This window comes from Condylostylus longicornis, unplaced genomic scaffold, assembly GCF_029603195.1.
Source record: "Condylostylus longicornis isolate FDR11 unplaced genomic scaffold, ASM2960319v2 ptg000016l, whole genome shotgun sequence".
Lineage (NCBI taxonomy): Eukaryota > Metazoa > Arthropoda > Insecta > Diptera > Dolichopodidae > Condylostylus > Condylostylus longicornis.
In genome coordinates, this window is record NW_026577985.1 from 4,337,966 (window position 1) to 4,356,676 (window position 18,711).

General features: G+C 25.8%; 1 protein-coding gene across 1 annotated transcript; it reads left to right on the plus strand.

The window, feature by feature from the left end:
* Positions 1 to 5,596: 5,596 nt before the first annotated feature.
* On the plus strand, positions 5,597 to 12,146 carry LOC129605943 (ras-related protein Rap1). Its single transcript, XM_055515978.1, has 6 exons — positions 5,597 to 5,689; positions 6,734 to 7,051; positions 7,667 to 7,898; positions 9,425 to 9,622; positions 10,259 to 10,351; positions 11,585 to 12,146. The coding sequence occupies exons 2-6, from the start codon at positions 6,966 to 6,968 to the stop codon at positions 11,822 to 11,824; spliced, it is 849 nt and encodes a 282-aa protein (XP_055371953.1). The 5' UTR covers positions 5,597 to 5,689; positions 6,734 to 6,965; the 3' UTR covers positions 11,825 to 12,146.
* Positions 12,147 to 18,711: the final 6,565 nt, after the last annotated feature.

The following is an 18,711-nucleotide window of genomic DNA, read 5'->3' on the forward strand; positions in this document are numbered from 1 at the left end:
ATTTCAGCTTTCTATCTTCAAGGGTGTAGAAGTTTTGTAAACAGGCACACGGACAGACAGACGGACGGACGGACTGGACTGTAAGCACTTTTTTTCAAAAATTTTTTTCAAAGTGCTAAAAGCTACGGCAACTGTATGACTCAATGAAACTTTGGGTACGACTATCTATGATATCGTGAACTAGTCCTATGCTCCTCCTAGAGTGAAGAAGGAAAAACAAAAATTAAAATATTATAAATATTCGGTTGGAAACAATCTTATTTTAGAAAATATAACTAAAGTACGAGATTGTTTTAAAAATCTTAACGGTATGCAAGCTAATTTGAAATACGTAAACAAAAAAACTATTTTCACCAAATTTCATAAACATTAAAAATGTCTTTTTTAGTTCTAGTGCAAAAAATATAATAATTTCCCTATTTACATTGGACTGCAAAGACAAAAAAACATTTTTGTTTAAACTAAATGCCGTTCACAAATACAAAAAAACCAATTCTTATCAAGTAAAAATTCACTTTTTAATTAGAAGATAGGAAACAAAAGAATAAATAAAATTAGAAAGAAAAAACAACTAAAAATCAAGAAAAGAAAGTCTCAAGGATGAAAGTAGATTAATGATTTTTGGGGCCTTAGATGAAATAATTTTATATTTGTTAAACGTTTCAGCGTTTAATTTTTATTTCTTAACTGTTGTGCCTTATTTTGTTTTTTTATGGTTTTTTTTTGTGCGTTTACAAAATTATTATATAATCTAATTTTTTTCTTGGTCGTTTGTAGCATATTTCAAATATTATTAATAAAAATGTACAATAATTTTCATTTAGTCGATCCGTTCGTCCTTCCCTCATCAGTGCATCTCTCTATTCACCCCTGCGTCTGCTCATAACATTTCTAAACCCTTTAAGATTGAAAACGGAAATCTTGTGGTCAATGAGATTTAGAAACTCCCTATGAAGGAAATGTTTTTAATCAAGTTATCGTCTCTTAAGATTATTAAAATCTCAATTTTCAACGTTTGTTTCAATATAGCATTTCCAAATTTCTATAAAAGCAAAAAGCTAACAGGAAGTCTCATGAAACATATGATTATTTGCTATGGACGTCGATAGTAACCATAATGTTAATACTTTGTTTTTACTCCCGGTCTCATCCGAAACGTATAAAATAATCATGAAATATTTAGGTATATTATTGAAAATACGAAAGAGTTCTATACATCGTATATTTAATAACCATACTAAATATATTTTTTATACTTTCACTTCAACTTTCTGTTTACAAAGGGGTGTACTGAATTACAAAAAGGCGTTGAGTTGAAAAAGTTAAAAAAAGAAGGTTGAATTTGGGACTTACCAGTTATTTGGTAAAATTTTGTGTATAACGATGATTACAATGATAAGATTATACAAAATTGAATTTGAAAGGAAATACGTTCATTTTTAAGAAAAGTTATTGAAATGAACTTTCATTACAATTCACTTTGAAAATGTGCCACAGATTTAATGGATTAAATATATTTTTTTTGCCTTACAATGTGGATACAATGATAAAAGAATTTATTCTATTATTCCTTTTAATATAAAAAAATATTTTGTAATAAAAAGTTAATTAGGAAAACAAAAAGAAATGTTCTTTTGAATGATTTTTTCTTTATTTTGTCTGAAAATTTCTTTTGAACTAAGGATAAATTTATTATTTTTTTTCAATTCAAATATTAAATGTAAGCTTTCATACTCAAGTTGTCGAAGGTGTTAAAATATGAAAAGAAGTTATACAATTATAGAATGAACATTTAAAACTAAAAGGTTTAAGAAAACGACTAAGAAGAGTAAAGCAAGTGAAAACGTGCTTAGATCCCAGCGCAAAATGTAAGAATTTTAATTTAATTGTTGTAGTGGGTCATTTTACAATACTGTTGATTTAAGCTCATTTAATCCTCTATATGAAAATAAGAAAGAAACTTGAATAAATAAAAAAATATAATGCCCAAAATATTTATGAAATAGGGGATTAGTTCCCATTACAAATTTTGTTTATAACAACTTTATAAACAATTATTTCACTTCCATATGGAGATTAAATAAAAAATAGTTAACTATGAATTCTGCAACATATTGATTCAGATTTAAAAAAAATTCAACTTATTATCACATATTGACCTTAAGAGTGAAAATGTATCTATTTGGACTTCATGATGTTAACTACCTGTAAAGAAATAAAGAAACCTTCGCTCTAAAACTTATGCAATCTAAAATAAAGATATAAGCTTGTAAAAATAAAATCAAATATTTAATTATAAAGGCCTTATATTCTGCAAACTAAGGACCAGATGGAAAAGTAGAGGTTTGTGCTATTCCTGATTAGTAAGTGACTTATTGAAGATGTTGATAATTAATCCGGCACCCTGCTCCAACATTTAGTTTAGGAATCACACTATATATATATATACCTGCATATTTTTGGTATGTAGTTTGAATAATATAAGCAGTTTTATCTTCTGAAAAAATATTTTCAGCTTGCCATTCAACCTTTAATTGACTCTAATATCATTTAATGTTTAAAAATATGAGTTTTTATAGATAGAAAAAACATGTTTTACATAGATAGTCTTCTTTGTGTTTTTAGAGGGTCAAACGCGAAAGAGATCAAAATGAGCATTTCTTGTACCATAAATGATTTAATTATGCATCATTAGCTTATGCATTAGCTGCCTTTGTTTCATAATTTCTTTTTCACATTGGATTAATTCTTTTCCAAATTTTATTACGAAAAGCAATCAAATGCACGCTCCAAACTTTTTCATCCGTATATCTGTGGCAGCCAAAAAACTTTGGTATATTAAAATTTTGCTTAATTTTCTTAAAATCCCTGTAGCTCCGAAACAGTTCCGATTGAACACTTGTTCCAAATAAAAATTTTACTTATTTTCAACCATCTACTCGATGGTATATGCTTCCTAACTTGTTGCTGAATCGCCCTGTATTATAAATGTTGCATCCTCTTTAGTAGCAACTACCAAACAATCAAATTGATTATGTTTCAGAAATTCAATGCAAAATAAAGTGATGAGGGTCACAATTCACATGAAAACAGAAAAGATTGTGTAAGGCCATTTGGTAGATGCCATTAAAATTTCAATAATCATTTCGATATGGTTGGCCATTTTTTAAAAATTTAATAGAAACTATTTGAGCTTCAATGATCATAAAATTTTAATAATAATTTGGTTGCACTACATAAAGTATCACGTATTCTCGTTTATTTTAAAATTTAAAGTCAAACATCAAAATTCCTACTGATTTTTTTTATTAAAAAGCGCTTCCAAAAAGCAAATAATTTTATACTTTGTGTTTCAAAGTATAAGTAAGTCTTTCAAATTTTAAAGAACAAATACAATTAATTTCTACAATAATATTTAGATAACAATCAGATTTTTTTCATTTTTGTATCAAGGATGACTCAACAAACTACCCCCTATTAATCGTAAAGTATACATTGCTCATTACTCTTTATATTAAATTGATTTGCACAAATAGAAAAATAGAAGCATCATATGTTGTTGAATACAGAAGTGTTAAAATACAAGCAAAAACCATTACTTAACTTGGTTTGAATTCCTAATGGAACCCTACAGGACTAAAGTGTACTAACTAACATAACACACATGCATATGAAAATATTATTAACTAAAATGCTTAGATTTCTACTTTACATTTACCCATATGTGGTTACTGATGGTGTACTTTTTTGTAATGACTTTTACAATTTACATTTTATGTTTGGTTACTGATGTTTGTTGACTTGAGAAAAATAAAAGCTTTCTTTCTTTTGTGTTACTTTAAATGACGAAAACGCAATAAAATTTTATTGGGCAGACACTGAGCTGTTCAATATCAGATCAAAAATGTGTAACGTAATAAAAGAATTTTTTTATTCTTCTTAATGTTACTTTTTTCAAACGGTAAATAAAAAAGAAAAAATTAAAGAATAAGTTTTTTAAAGAAAAGATGTTTTAAAAAAAAATTTTTAAAGCAAAATGAAGGTACCAGGATTTTATACAGTAAGTGGTAATAAAATTCGAATGATAAATCAAATTCTGTTTTATTACATCAAAAAAAGGTAATAGCAAGATTATTACCGTAATATACTCTTTAGCAATTTTCCAAAAACAGAAATTTACTCCGTCCATCATTCAGTCCGTGTTGTCCGTTTACAAAACTTCTACACAGATCTTTACTTGACACTTATTTCTTTAGGAGAAATTTTTTTATCTTTCTGCCCTATTCAAAAAGCTTTAGCCCCTTAAAGTTCATTATCAACATTAGCATATATCATCGCTATTATTATCACTAGTTTGCATCGAAGCCAAAAATATTTTTTAAATTTTGCAAATTATTAATGAAAGTTTGCGACGTGATTCATCCAACACCGGCACAGCATGGTTGAATATTGAAAATACAAAATATTTCTTCTTAAACTTTGGATATCGTTTTTCTTATAGATTGTAAATTGCAGGCGTCTTAAACTTCAGCAGGTTGTAGATACCACAAAATAATGAAAATGCCTTCATACAACTGTACAACAGATGAATGGCATAGTCAAAAAATTCCTTCAAACTGGACGCTAATCAGAGACCTACCGCTTTCCAGTAGAACGCTCTAACAACTGAGCTACAGAGATATGAAGAAATTATCGGCAAATTGTTCTTCTTACTGTTTTCTAGAGTAATGTCATGATTACCTGTATTGTTTACATGTAATTTGATCGTCTTTGAAACACACAATCATAAGACTGTTGCCTATTATTTTTTTTTTCCTTTTTTAACTCCTAGGAGGAGCATAGGGCTAGTGCATGACATCATAGATAGTCATGCCCCAGTTTTATTGCGTCATAGAGTTGATGCATTTTGATATAGATTTCGAAAAGTTGGTAATTTCTCAAAATTTTGAGGAAAAGGAATTGATGAATGTAGAAAGCAATATTTTAAATTAAAAAATCCACGCGAAATAAATCACTCCAATAACGAAATCCGTGTTATAAACGTGACAGAGAAATTTTTAATGCCCAATGACGTAAAATAATTGGTGATAATGATTTAATAAATGTTTTTGATAAAGTAGGTGAAGAGTGAGACGTAGTTAAATTTTAGGTAAAAATCTAAACTTGTAGCAATTCCGCAAAACGAACATTTTTTAGAGCAATTATCTGAATATAAGCTGGTTTTGTGGGATCTTCCACACATCAACGCTGCTGTAGAACGCAATTTCTATGAATTATTTTTTTGCCCAGCTAACGTTTTTGAGAACCGTTAATTTGAGAAAAAAATTTAATTTTAAGACAAATTTGTTTTTTGAACTGTTAATCCTGTACAAAAATTACATTCCGAAAATGTATTAAGAAAGAAATTTTTACAAAGAAAATTTAAGATGTAACTTTGATGTTTAAGTAATAATTCTGAGCAACTTAACCTTTTTAACCAACTTTAATATGCTACTGTTTTCACTTTATTATCCATTTTCACCTTTTTAATACAAATTTTTAGACTCAAAAAATTTCATTTTTTATTCTAATATGATTTTTTTTATTTTATTCTTACAGATTTTCAACAGGAAAATTTATAAGTCTACTGAGAGTCCTTAAATTTTTTCAAGCGGATTAACACCACCAAGCTAAAAGCTGAATCAATATTGTATGTAAATTTGTACATAATATGTAGTAACTAGCAAATACTAAGAAAATGAATAATAGGAGTATTGAGTTTATTGTATACTTGTAAAGAGACTTTAAAAGAGACTAAAAAGTAGAACTGAAATTGTACTTACGCTCCTTTTTTCAATGTTTTTTTTTTAAATTGTTATATAAATATCCTGACAAAACTGTCGACAGTAATCCTTTTAATATACAAAAGTTCTTCACAAACTATGAATTACTGGCAAAATACGAAGGCTATAGAGCAAAAGTAAATCTGTAAACACTTCATTCAAAAAGAAAAACAACAACACTTTTATTTCAACACTTCATATAAAAAAAAACAGATTTTTACTTTGCCCTAATCTAAAGCAGGCAAAATATGGAAGCTCCTTTTTATTTTATATTTTGCATATTATTATGATTATAAACTAAAATTTTATATAACAACACGTTATGAAAATTTAATTTACATTTCGTTGGCTTAATTCTATCTGGCAATACGTTGACATTACACATTATTGCAAATTTCGCAATTAGTTAGCAAAAAGATAAAGAAATGTTTTAGCAAAACTATAAAAAATCCTACATCAAGTAGATTTTTTTATTTGTGAGCCATCAAATTTAATTTTTTCGATTATATCAAAATTGACTTTTTATCCATTGGTCGACAATTTATTTTTAATTGTATGCATTCACACGGATACAAATCTTAAGCAAACACTTTCAGTTAATTTTTTTATCAAATTTACAATGATATTTTATGTATTCAACTTGATATAATATTGTACAGGTATCACTAGCATGAAAACGAGTTCTATTCAACTGAAATTGTATTAAAATTCCTCAATAGAAATGTACATATATCTTCCTCAAGGGAAAAATTTTGTTCTTATATATTTTGTAAATAAAGCTTTAGAAATCGTTCCAATGAAATATTTTAAAGGTTGATCCTTTCACATAATATTTTTAACATCTAAATATATAAACAAATTATAAATAAATTGCTAAAAAAATTGTTTAAATTTTAATAAATAAAACTCAGGGTAATCAAAGGAGAAATCAACAGCCAACAGCTTTTACAACTTCACATTTAAGTTATATCTATATGGTCAATTTATATTAGAGAACAATCAAACTTTCTTAGAAAAAATAATAGAGAGAAAGGCAGAGAGAACCAAAAAACTACCACCATAAACATAAATACAAAAAAGAAAACTGTTAAAAAGTGAGTGAAAATTAAATAGTAAGAAGGAGAAAAATCCAAAATCTCTGGAATGAAACCAAGACATTTAAGGCGAAGATTTAGTCTTCAGCCGTCATTTATGAAAGATGACCACTCTGATGAAAAGAAACGGGATAAGTAAGTATATAAAAAGTACAAAAAAAACCTTAATATTATTTTTACTGCTTTATTTTTAAGCACTTTGTAAACTTATTACAATTTTAAGTAACACAAGCTTCAATTCAGCCTTTATTATTTTTCAATAGGTTTATTTGGTCCTTATCCATCCAAAAGAATAATGAAAATTTTCGAAATTCGGAAAATATATTGATTATAAAAATCTTACAGATATAACTTAAAAAAGTATATATTGCAATAAAACTAAAACTTGCTCTCTTTATAAGTAAGTTTCTATATTATTTTTAGTCTAATTTTTTATTAGTTAACTAAGGTTTTATTAATTTAATATATATAAGTTTTATAAAATTCCAAGAAATTCTCAAAAGATTAAACTTTGAATCTGAACTCTGCAAAAGTTAAGACTAAACATAAGTACTGTAAAGAAAAATATTGGTGGGAAATAAATAAATTTTCCACCTTAGAATTATGGAGAATTTATGTTTTTTCATCTTAGTATAAAAAGTTAAAAATGAAAATAAATTAATTAAAATACAAACATTACTTAAAATTGACACAATTCAATAGAAAAAACCTAAAAAATTCAACTTCTGGCACAATTCTCTTTTTTTTTAGAGTATCACGTTCAGATGCTGCTGATGATTCCGTTGGACCGACAAATGCTAGACATAAAATTGTTGTAATGGGATCAGCTAAAGTTGGTAAAACATCAATAATAACGCAATTTTTATATAATCAATTTCCAACCAAATACAAGCGTACGGTAGAGGAAATGCATCAAGGAAATTTTTCATTAAATGGTGTAAATTTAATATTAGATATATTGGATACATCTGGATCGTACGAGGTATAAAAAATTTACTCATATTATAAACAAAAGACTGTGAAACACTTACACTTTTTAATCACATTGTTGGGAAATCGCTAATCGCATTTCGTAAAATTTTCGACTTTTCTCCATATATATGCAATATATATATTATACTTTCATTTACAAGTTCAATAACGAATTATTTGGTTTGTATATGTTCCTAATCAAATTATCTCTTGACTTTACTATAACGTAGGTTTGCAAAAATTACGAGTACATTCGTTCATCTATATTGCAGCGATTGTTTTATATTTTTTGTAAAAATGGCGTATATCTATGAAGTAATTTCTTTTGAAATAGCTACATATCTGTATGTACCAAGTAATCCTGCATGGTCAAAAATAGCATAAAGTAAAAAGCACAGAAAAAAATATTGCAATAAGAAAATTTATCAAATATTATTCATAAATTTATTCAAATACATACATATTTATTTATCTTTTATAAAATTTAAATCACAAATAATTACAAGTTCATTTAAAAATCAAGTAATTTCTTCTCTAATAGAAATTATATAAATTTAAAATAATATTAAATTAAATATACATACTTCTTAAAAAATTCTAAATAATTTGAAAATTAAAATTAATGCATTACTGTGAATGAAAATTTCTCAACTTCAAACAATTTCTGATATTTTGAACTCAAAGGAAATGCCTACAAAAAGTACCTTTTCATTACCACTGCATAGGCTTCTGTCAACATTGCCACAAAAAAGTTTTTTTCCATATGAAATTACAATGCACAATGATGGCAACTATTTTTGACAGTTCATTCTTTAATGATAACGGATAACGCCAAAAAGGAATGTTAGGTTTACAAAAATGTACGTGATAATTATGACCAATCGCGTGTTGCTGCGGTCTCAGGAATTGAAATTAATTTTTCATTTATTTATTCTAGTGCTTTAACAAACTTCTCGAACGTATTAAGATGGTTCCCTTATTATCCCACATACTTACAACCAAAATTTTGTTCATGTTTAAGATTTCCGGCTGATGAATTTGTTCTTAAACTTACTTAAATCTAGCAACTGTCAGTTACACAAAAATTGATATTATACTATATAAAACATATTTTTTCTCTCGAAACAAAAATCAATTTTGCTCAAACAATTGCCAAGGTTGACAACTTTCAATTTTAGTAAAACAAGACTTAAAATAGGTCCAAAAATTTGCTATAAATTTCGAACCGACAGGTCCTGAAATTTAAAAAAAAAATCATACCTTAGAATTTCCTAAAATTTCATGACGGATCGGATTAGCGATTTTTTACAATGAGGAACAAACATACAAAAATTTGGTTTGATTTATATATATATATGTACGTTATGTATTTAAATCTCAGATTAATTTTTTTCAAATTGCATAAAATATACGTTAAAATAATTGAAAGTAATAAATTAATTTTTCCAATAATCCCACAAATACATATTTACATGTGTATAATCACAAGGTTTTTGGAATTGATTGTTCTTTTTAAAAATGCTTTTTTAATTTCAGTTTCCAGCTATGCGAGCTCTATCAATTTCATCAGCTGAAGCTTTTATACTAGTTTATGATGTCACAGATACAAATACATATGAGGAAGTAAGAGCTATTAGGGACCAAATACATGAAATTAAGGGAACAACAGCCGTACCAATTGTTGTAGTTGGCAATAAAATTGATTTAGCTGAACGTGATGAAAATTTGAGAGAGGTTATTAAAAATCTGTTGTGGTTAGCACATAACCGACCGCAAAATGTACTGTCTATATTAGATAAAATATTGCATAAGATTGTAAAAATGTCTTTTAAATACTTTTTTCCAATTTTAAGGAAGCAACTTCAATACGAGCAGCTTCCATTTTCGGTAACCACTAGAACTCAAACTTTAAATTTTAAGAAATTCAATAACGAACTCTCATCTTTCGAAAAAACACTCATCTTTCCAAAAAACTTATAGGAAAGTTTTTTACAATCCCGAATTAAAATTATAAAACTTAAAGAAAAGTGGTTGATTATTTCTCTTTATACGCCCAAAAATGTAAACCCATTACATAACCAAAGTAAACTCATATAAAATTTCATTAAAACCGATTCAGCCGAATTTGAGATACACACATTCATACACAAATCCACAAAAAGAGAGTGACAGGTAGACAGACAGACCGAGACACATACAGATAAAATGACAAATCTTTAAAAATAGTTTATGCTTCTCTACCATGGAGAAATGCGTTCCCACTGAAAACTCGACATGCGAAATTTGGTGCCATCACATTATTTCCTTTATTGTATGCAATGCGGTCGGTAAAAAATACTGAGTACTTAATAGTTTTTTAAACATCTCCAGGTTGAGCACGAAATGACAGAAAATGTAGTGACTGTTGATTGGGAAAATGGATTTGTGGAAGCGTCAGCATTGAAAAATCAAAATATAACTCAAGTAAGTTTTAAACGTGTAAAATGAATACGTTATTCAGTTGCGAATTTTCTTTTTTTGTTTGGATAGGAAAAAGCTTTCAACTGATTTTTTATATATATAGAGCTGCCATTGCTCCATTATACTAAAATTTTTATATCAGTACATAGATTAATTTCTAGGGTTTTCTATTAGAACATGATAGCTACATTTTTGACATGATTGCAGTGTTACTTATAATTACAAACTATTTGTGATGCAAAAAAAAAATTAATTTTTTTATTAGTTTCAAAAAAAACCTTGAGAAACATTATGGCGAACAATTTGTCAAATTAAAATAATATCAACAATTATTCACTTAAAATATAGATATGTATGTCATGTTATACACTAGTGTAATGAAAATGTGTTTAATTTTTTACTGTTTCGTTCAAACTGAAAGTGAAACATCTGCACATATTCATTTTTACATTTCATGTTCAAATGTTCTTGTTGGTTATTTTCCCATAAGTGAAACGGACGTTTTAAAACATTGAAAACTAGATAAGGGAACTTATTCAATTCCAGCAGTTAATGCTAATTGCAATTGGAAAAAGTGTATACCTTCTTTGATATAGAAAAAAATGTTAAAATTTTAATACTAAATAATAAACATTTTAAAATGTTAACTTTTTATATCGTCTTCATTAAATTTTTACCAGTTAATGTTTTATTAAAACAAATTAATACAAAAAAAATTCAATCGTGTTTTGCTCGAAATAGCAAAAATGTATATACCATATTCTAATAGAAACCTCCAGTCGTTCACAATAGTTCATTATGTCAGATTCGTATCGCATATTTTCAAAAAGTTCTAGATCTAAGTGAACTTTCTCGTTTAAAACCCACAAATTTGCTGTTTTTGCTCAATTTACCATACATTAAAAAATGAACACAAAAATCGCTGAACATCAATAAAATGTAAATAAGCTATAGTATATAGTAAAGTATCTGGTGGTTTTGAAAACGCTGACATGTACGGAGATATAATGAAAAATTTTGAAGACAACTAGTTCTATTACCGTCACATTTTTTTTTCGGGAGAAAAAATGAAAAACAAATGTTTTTAGAGAATTTTTTTCTGATAATATTTTTATTCTATTTTTATTTTTAACATGAACATAAAAACTATTAGACAGAAAAAATACTATTTTATTAACTTATTTATTAAAACTACTGTTATTTGTTTTTTTAACTATAAATTGTTTATATATGTAGATATTCAAGGAATTATTGTCTCAGGCAAAAATAACGTATAATTTAAGTCCTGCATTAAGACGCCGCAGACGGCAATCATTGCCACCAAATCAAATGGGACATAATAATGGTCATGGCACACCAACATCAAGTGCACCACCATCAGCGACTCATGTACCATCAGCATCACAATTGCAACACTTACAAAAAATACAAGAGCGAAGTTTAGGTGGAAAACGAAATTCCTGTGTCATTTCTTAATAATTTATTTTAAAATTTTGAGTCAAAAAATTAAAAACCAAATACATAAATAAAAATGAATAAAATGTAATAAATTATATACTTACACCAAAAACAAAGTACATATATAAAATAATATAAAAAAAAAGACAAATGAAAGAATATATCGAAGTGTATAAAAAGAAAGCTAATAAAAGTATATATATATATATATATATATATATATATATATATACGTAAAACTGCAATGACATGCAACTGACTTATATAATATGACTATAAAAAGTAAAAAAAAAACTTTAACACTTAGAAAAAAATCCGGTAAAATAATACAATTATTTCAATAAATAAATTAAAATTCTTAGTCATAAAATATACATATACGCAATCATTATATTTTTTCAATTAACATACATAAATAAACTATAAAAACTGCAAATCAAGACTACATGGTACACGAAACTTCAAATTGCATTTTAATGAATTTTATTTTAATAAGAATTTTACTACATAAATATAATTGTATATGAATTTGGATTGCAATAATCAATCTGAAAATAATTTCAGGCAAAATCAAAATTCTTCTTACTTGATATACATTTTGTGTCATTTAAATTTATTTATTTATTTTGAAAAATATTTATCAATACTATAAATCTGTTTTTTTTTTTAATATGGTAAAATTTTCATTTATCATATTAAAAAAATTTTTATTTGCTTATTCTTTATATTATATGTAAAAAAACGCTTATTATTTATATCTACTTTCCCCGTTAATTTGATATACCATTTATGTCACTTTTGCTCATAGCTTCTATTCGCTTTATTGTTCACTTTAAGAAAATCCGTGTTTAAGAATTCAATATTATTGAACTTGATTTAGAATCGATTTTTTCCGTTAACTCTGCTTAAGTCGATATTATCTATTACATAAAGCTTTTACAATGACATTGATCTATATTGCCAGCTTTAAAGGTCGACTAAATTGTAATTATGAAATTTGGAATATATTGGGAAAATCGGCTGAGTGAAATCATCTTTTAAGTATTAAGTCAAATTAATTGCAGTCGACTTCCACAGTTATCCATACCAGTGTTGTTAATTTTATCCTACAATTGTAGTATTTTACTACACTTTGGCATTCTATGCTACTATACTACTGCAAAGCCATTTTTACTACTTTTTTGCCTTTGTACTAAAATGTCATTATTTGCATTGGTTTATGAAAATGCCGTTATTGTATTGTTAAAAATAAAAACAATAAAAAAAAAACAAAAAAAACAATCAAAAACAAAAAAAAAATTTACCTACCGTTGCCAAAGTCGAAAATATCAATACATGTTTCCTAGGCGCGTAGCTCATTTGGGTGACTTGGTTTTACACGTACAAATATAAAAGCATTTTTACGTAAGCACTTCCTGCTACGCATCTATTTAGTCAGATGCCTTACTCTTTGTTTGGTGTTAAGGATAACTCCAAATTACTACGCTGAAGCCCTCCATGCTACTTTTTTTTAAGACAAAACGCTACTGAAAAACAAGTTGAAATTGACAACACTGATCCATACTCTTCTTCATAAAGACAAGTAAAAATACAATAATGTATGTAGTTTAATTTAGATTTAAACTACATATATTATTACAAAATTTTAAATTAGATATAAACATTTATAAAAAAAATTAAATTGCGAAATTTTTTATATAGTTGGGTGATAGATGTTTAAAAATGTAATGCAATATTTGTCATTTCTACGGATTTTCAAATCACTCTTGATGACTGAAAATTTTTCCAGAATAATCAAATTACTTTATTTTTCCTAACCAACATTTTGAATTTGCCTATTAAATATGTATGTGTTTTAATTGCAATACGTCACATCTAAATTATTTAACCTAGCGCAGTAATTTTAGACAAAAAAGAAATACTACCATACGCTATAAGTTATACACACATTATATATATGTGGGTATTGTAGAAAATAAATAACCATTGAAAATATTAAATTATTGTGTAATAAAACATTTTACAAAGTTATACATTATAAACTATTTTAAAAGCTTCTATTATATTAATATATATTGAAAATTTTTGTTTCTTATTTACATATTATATTATAAGATATAAAGAGAATTGAAAAAATTTAAAACACCAAAAAATATTTGTAAATGTAATATACATATCTATTTGAATGCATTCAAGCAAATTATGTAATATAAAATAATAAGTATGTCTATTTGTAATTATATACGACTTTCTATAAATTTATACGTACTATACATGTGCTAATAAGTTTGTATATCCCTTCTAAGTTAATTTTTTATTGATATAATTATTGAAAAATATTTTTTTAACATATCTAATTTACGTAAGAATAAACTAGATTTTTAAAATTCACTTATAAAGTTTTAGCAAAATTATTAGTTACATATTATGCGTCCAAAAACTACTATATAAATGTAAATACATATATTTTGTGGATAGGTGTTCAAAAAAAATATGTAAATCAGATTTAAGCTGTAAATATCAAAAGATCTTCAGTTCCATATCTTGCTAAAATTAAATCAAATTCATCTTAGAAATAAATTGGTGAGTACAGCCCAAACATACATTTCAGAATAGAATCAATCAAATAGAAATACCATTTTACTACATTATGGAGCCCAATAATATTGTTAATGTGGACGAACGGGTTTTTTCATTATTATCATTTGACAGGTTTCTGTAGCCATGCAAAAAGTAAATTACACCCACATTCGAAAACGTATATAATTAGCATCTTAATCTGATCGAGGTTTTTATTTTATTATAAATTTCGCTGAAAACACTTTAAGGTAAGAATAATGTTTTTTTATACGCATGTATTTAAAATAAAAATGTTTAAAGCTAATAAATAGTTTTTTCTAGAAATTCTCCCTCCATTATAAATTTAGGTGTTTATGTGTATGTATTTGGACTTAAAGGTATTTAAAGCTAGTTTTTTTTTGTTTGGACTGCAAGGTATTTTTAAAGCTATAGCATTTCCCCATTAGAAATATTGACAATTTAAATTAGTTTCTATATTCAATATGTAAAGAAGAATAAAAGCCTACATCAGGGGGATATAAATAAAATTCTTTAAAAGTTAAGATTGGTTAGGTAAACTTTCGGCCTATGCGAACTACAACAAATATGAAATATTTGTTAATACAATCGAATAATAGGTTAAATGAAATTGTCAACAGCCATAGAATAACACGTTGGCAATTTCTCTGAAAAAAGTCTTAACATTAATAATGTAATACAATAAAATTATTATATGTATATTCTTTCTTATAGACATTTCTTACACCTTTTTTTATGTACTATACATGCATTGACATGGAAGGGTCGTCTTATATTTGTTAATTTTAAACTTTTACAAAAGCATGCTTTTTGTAGTAATGTGCATATTCTACTTAAGTTTTACAATTTTAATAAGAGCGTTTAAAATAAAATAAATATTTCAAAATGAATTAAAATTTAATTTTTTTTTTTTAAATTCATAAGTATATTATAATATAAATTGAATTAACCACACATAAAACTTTCAGATTTTTTTTTAATATTATTTTAAATTTTCTAAATCGTATAAACTAAATAGTTTATAAATATTTAAATAGATACATATATATAAAATAATTTTCAATTTTTTACAAAATACGTAATGTTAAAATTTAACCCACAATTCAATTATTATAAATGTATGTATGTGTAATAAATGTTAATATAATTATAAAATATTGCTAAGTCATAATCCAAAACCTAATACATACATATACAAAAATTAAAAAATAAAAAAGTTAAACTGTTTACTTTACTTCTAGTTTGAGCAAAACCACTGACTTGAGTACTGGTTATGTGATCTTCGCAAATTAACTCACAGTACATACCTAACGTACTGAAGTTTGTTTTGACAACACTATGACTTAAATCTAACATTTCAAGGAAACATAAATTTGCAACAAATATAAAAATGGTTAATGACTACCTTACATAGTTTTTTAACACCAATAGTTAATTTTATTGTCGCCTACCGGTAAATACATGATACTTATAACTTTATTTTCTATTCAATTGTTATTTCTATCTGTTATCAATTATTATTTTTCTATTAGTTGTTTTTCAATTTTCTCATTTTTCCTTAATATATCGACTGAACTTATTATTAAAATGACTGAATAATTACTGAACTTTAGCATATTTTTTTTTTTAAATATGTACGTACCTAACGAAAAAATTTTTCTCACTTGAGGTTTGCACTTTTGTTTCAAAGCAATCCTTGTTCAAAATGAGGTTAATTACAAAAACAAAAAAAATACTTGCAAATTAATCAAAACGCAATTCTAAATAAACTTCAATAAATTATCAAATTAATTTTACAATACAAATAATAAATAAATAAAAATGTGCAAACTATAATTGTGAATTACGAATGTACTTGTTTTCAATCAATAAGGATCCTCTATAGTCTGTACGATATGTACATATGTATTGTGATAGAGAAAAAATTAATTTTTCTATATAGAAATAATTTCTCATTACTAAGAATGGGAATTGTTAAAATTTGTTTCAAAATGTTAGAGATCAGAAATTGACGTTTATAAAGTGGTTATAGTTTTTCCTGACCCTGTAGCTTACTATATAAAAATGCAAAAATTGCAAATTTGCGTAAGTTGATTTGGTTTCAAAATAAAAATTTGAGTTATTTTAAAATAGTCATACACTTAAACGACAGATTAAGGTAGTGATTATTGTTAGTTTTTTAAACAAATATGGATAGCAAAAGTCTTTTATGCAGGTTAAGATTTAAATATTGCTCTTGCTTAGCAAACCATTTTACTGATTATAACCGAAGTTTGTAAGCCTATTGATGAAAACTTCAGCCCCATAAAAATAAAACTGGAAAAGAGAAAAGTCGAGAAAATAGAAGCGAAACAAATTTGGCGTAGTGCATGAATTTTGCGTTTATCTTAAACCGGAATGGTTTTGTATTTTATTTTGACTTACAATTATAATTTATTAAATTGCAGTAAATTTTAAATGCAAGATTTTTTTAATTTAATAAAGCAAAATAAATGTAACACTTACATTGTTTGCCATATTCGATTTATATAGTATCAAAATTTAAAATGCGAGAATCGTTTAGCGGAAGTAACACTACATTGCAAGCTTATGTTTCGCATCATAAGATATGCTATTATGAAATTTTCAAATAGTTCTTAAAGAGGCACAAACCTTTAAAAAAAAAATGCCTATTATTAAAATACTAAAATATAAGAGCCAAAGATCATTTCCTTTACACAATTTAATAGGTAGTCATATACGTATGCATGTATATAATAAAAAGCAAATTATATAAAAAGATTATACATACAAATTTGTACATTGAACTCTCGCATTCGACTTAGAATTTTCAATTTTCATGCTTACATGAAAATTGTATGAGAAAAACATTTTTATTTCAAATAATAAATTTTTTCTTTTATATTTTAGAATGACTTTATATTATATTTGTGCAACGTGCACGAGAATATAATACATATAATTATATTTTTCCTGATTGTAAAGAATAATGAAATTTATCGTAGGTATTTTATTCTCTAATTTAAAACTGTATGTATTTAAAGAAGATTGATTTTATATAATAGTCAATAAAAAATAGGCAATTAATATTTTAAATAAATTATATTTGAAAACTTCAAAAAATTATATACATAACATACATACATATATGTATTTATGTGCCTATGAAGACTTAATTAAACAATTTATAAAAAAAATAATAAAGTACTATGCATTATGTAAACCTTAATCTTTGTATTAATTTTAATATTTATTAGAGAATTTCAAATTGGGTAAAATTTTATTTTACATACCAACGTTATAGAAAAAAAAATTGTTTTATATAAATTCATACATAATATGTATATGCAGGTATATGTTTTGTAAAAATATGAAAAAATATTTAAAAAGAATTTGTAAAATTGTATTTAAATAAAGAAGGAAACTTACAAAATCATAACTAAGATATTTTAATTAACACGTTGTGCCCCAAGAACTTACGTTGAGCTCCATTGCATAACCAGTGAACAAATCCAAAAGGTTTCGTACAGTCCGTGCTCATCGTTAACCCAAAAATGATCTTTTTTTTTCAATTTTACTTCCATCAATAATATAAAAAATTGCATTAATACATTAGCAGTATTCGTTGTCAATCAATGAATAATGATTTGAAATGAATATGAACTTAAACGTTCAAATAAAAAATACAAAATTCTTGCACCTCTATAAGATTTGTTGTTTCGCTCTAGCAACTGTACAATGTGCATGAATTACATGTTTAGTATGAATATACTAATTGTGTATTTGTAGTTTGTTTCATAACGACAAATGCAAGAAAATGTCAGTTTTGACTTTACTGCTACGGAAACTATGTATTTTGTACTTAAAATAAAATAATGTCGGATTTAGAGATTTACTACAGTAAGTTTCTTTTAAATTTTGTTATTACTTAGATTTTTGTGGCTTCATTTTTTAATTTTTGAACACGTGTGACAATCCTAGAATTTTCACAAGTGAAAAAGCTCTTTTATATACTAATGTCAAATTTTTAGTTTTTGCAAATTTTTATTTTTTAGTTTTTTGGAAATGTGAACGCATATTGCATTATCGAAAACAGCCTTTATGTTCATAAAAAACTGTTGGTAATCTACTTTGTTTGTAAATATTGCTAAATTTCCACAAAAGCATAAGTAGCGCAGTAAAATCATATAAACTGTTTTGGTTTCGTAGTTACTGTTTTGCAGTATTGCGTTTATGAAAACCTCTAATATTATAAAATTGCTTTTGCTAAGTAATAGACTTATTAAGATTGCGTGATAACATTAACA

What these genes read in the sequence shown, in the direction of transcription:
- LOC129605943 (XM_055515978.1), top strand. Translation starts at nt 6,966, where the DNA reads ATGAAACCAAGACATTTAAGGCGAAGATTTAGTCTTCAGCCGTCATTT. An exon ending in GATGAAAAGAAACGGGATAA is followed by an intron (nt 7,052 to 7,666) that starts GTAAGTATATAA and finishes CTTTTTTTTTAG; the next exon opens with AGTATCACGTTCAGATGCTG. An exon ending in GTGATGAAAATTTGAGAGAG is followed by an intron (nt 9,623 to 10,258) that starts GTTATTAAAAAT and finishes AAACATCTCCAG; the next exon opens with GTTGAGCACGAAATGACAGA.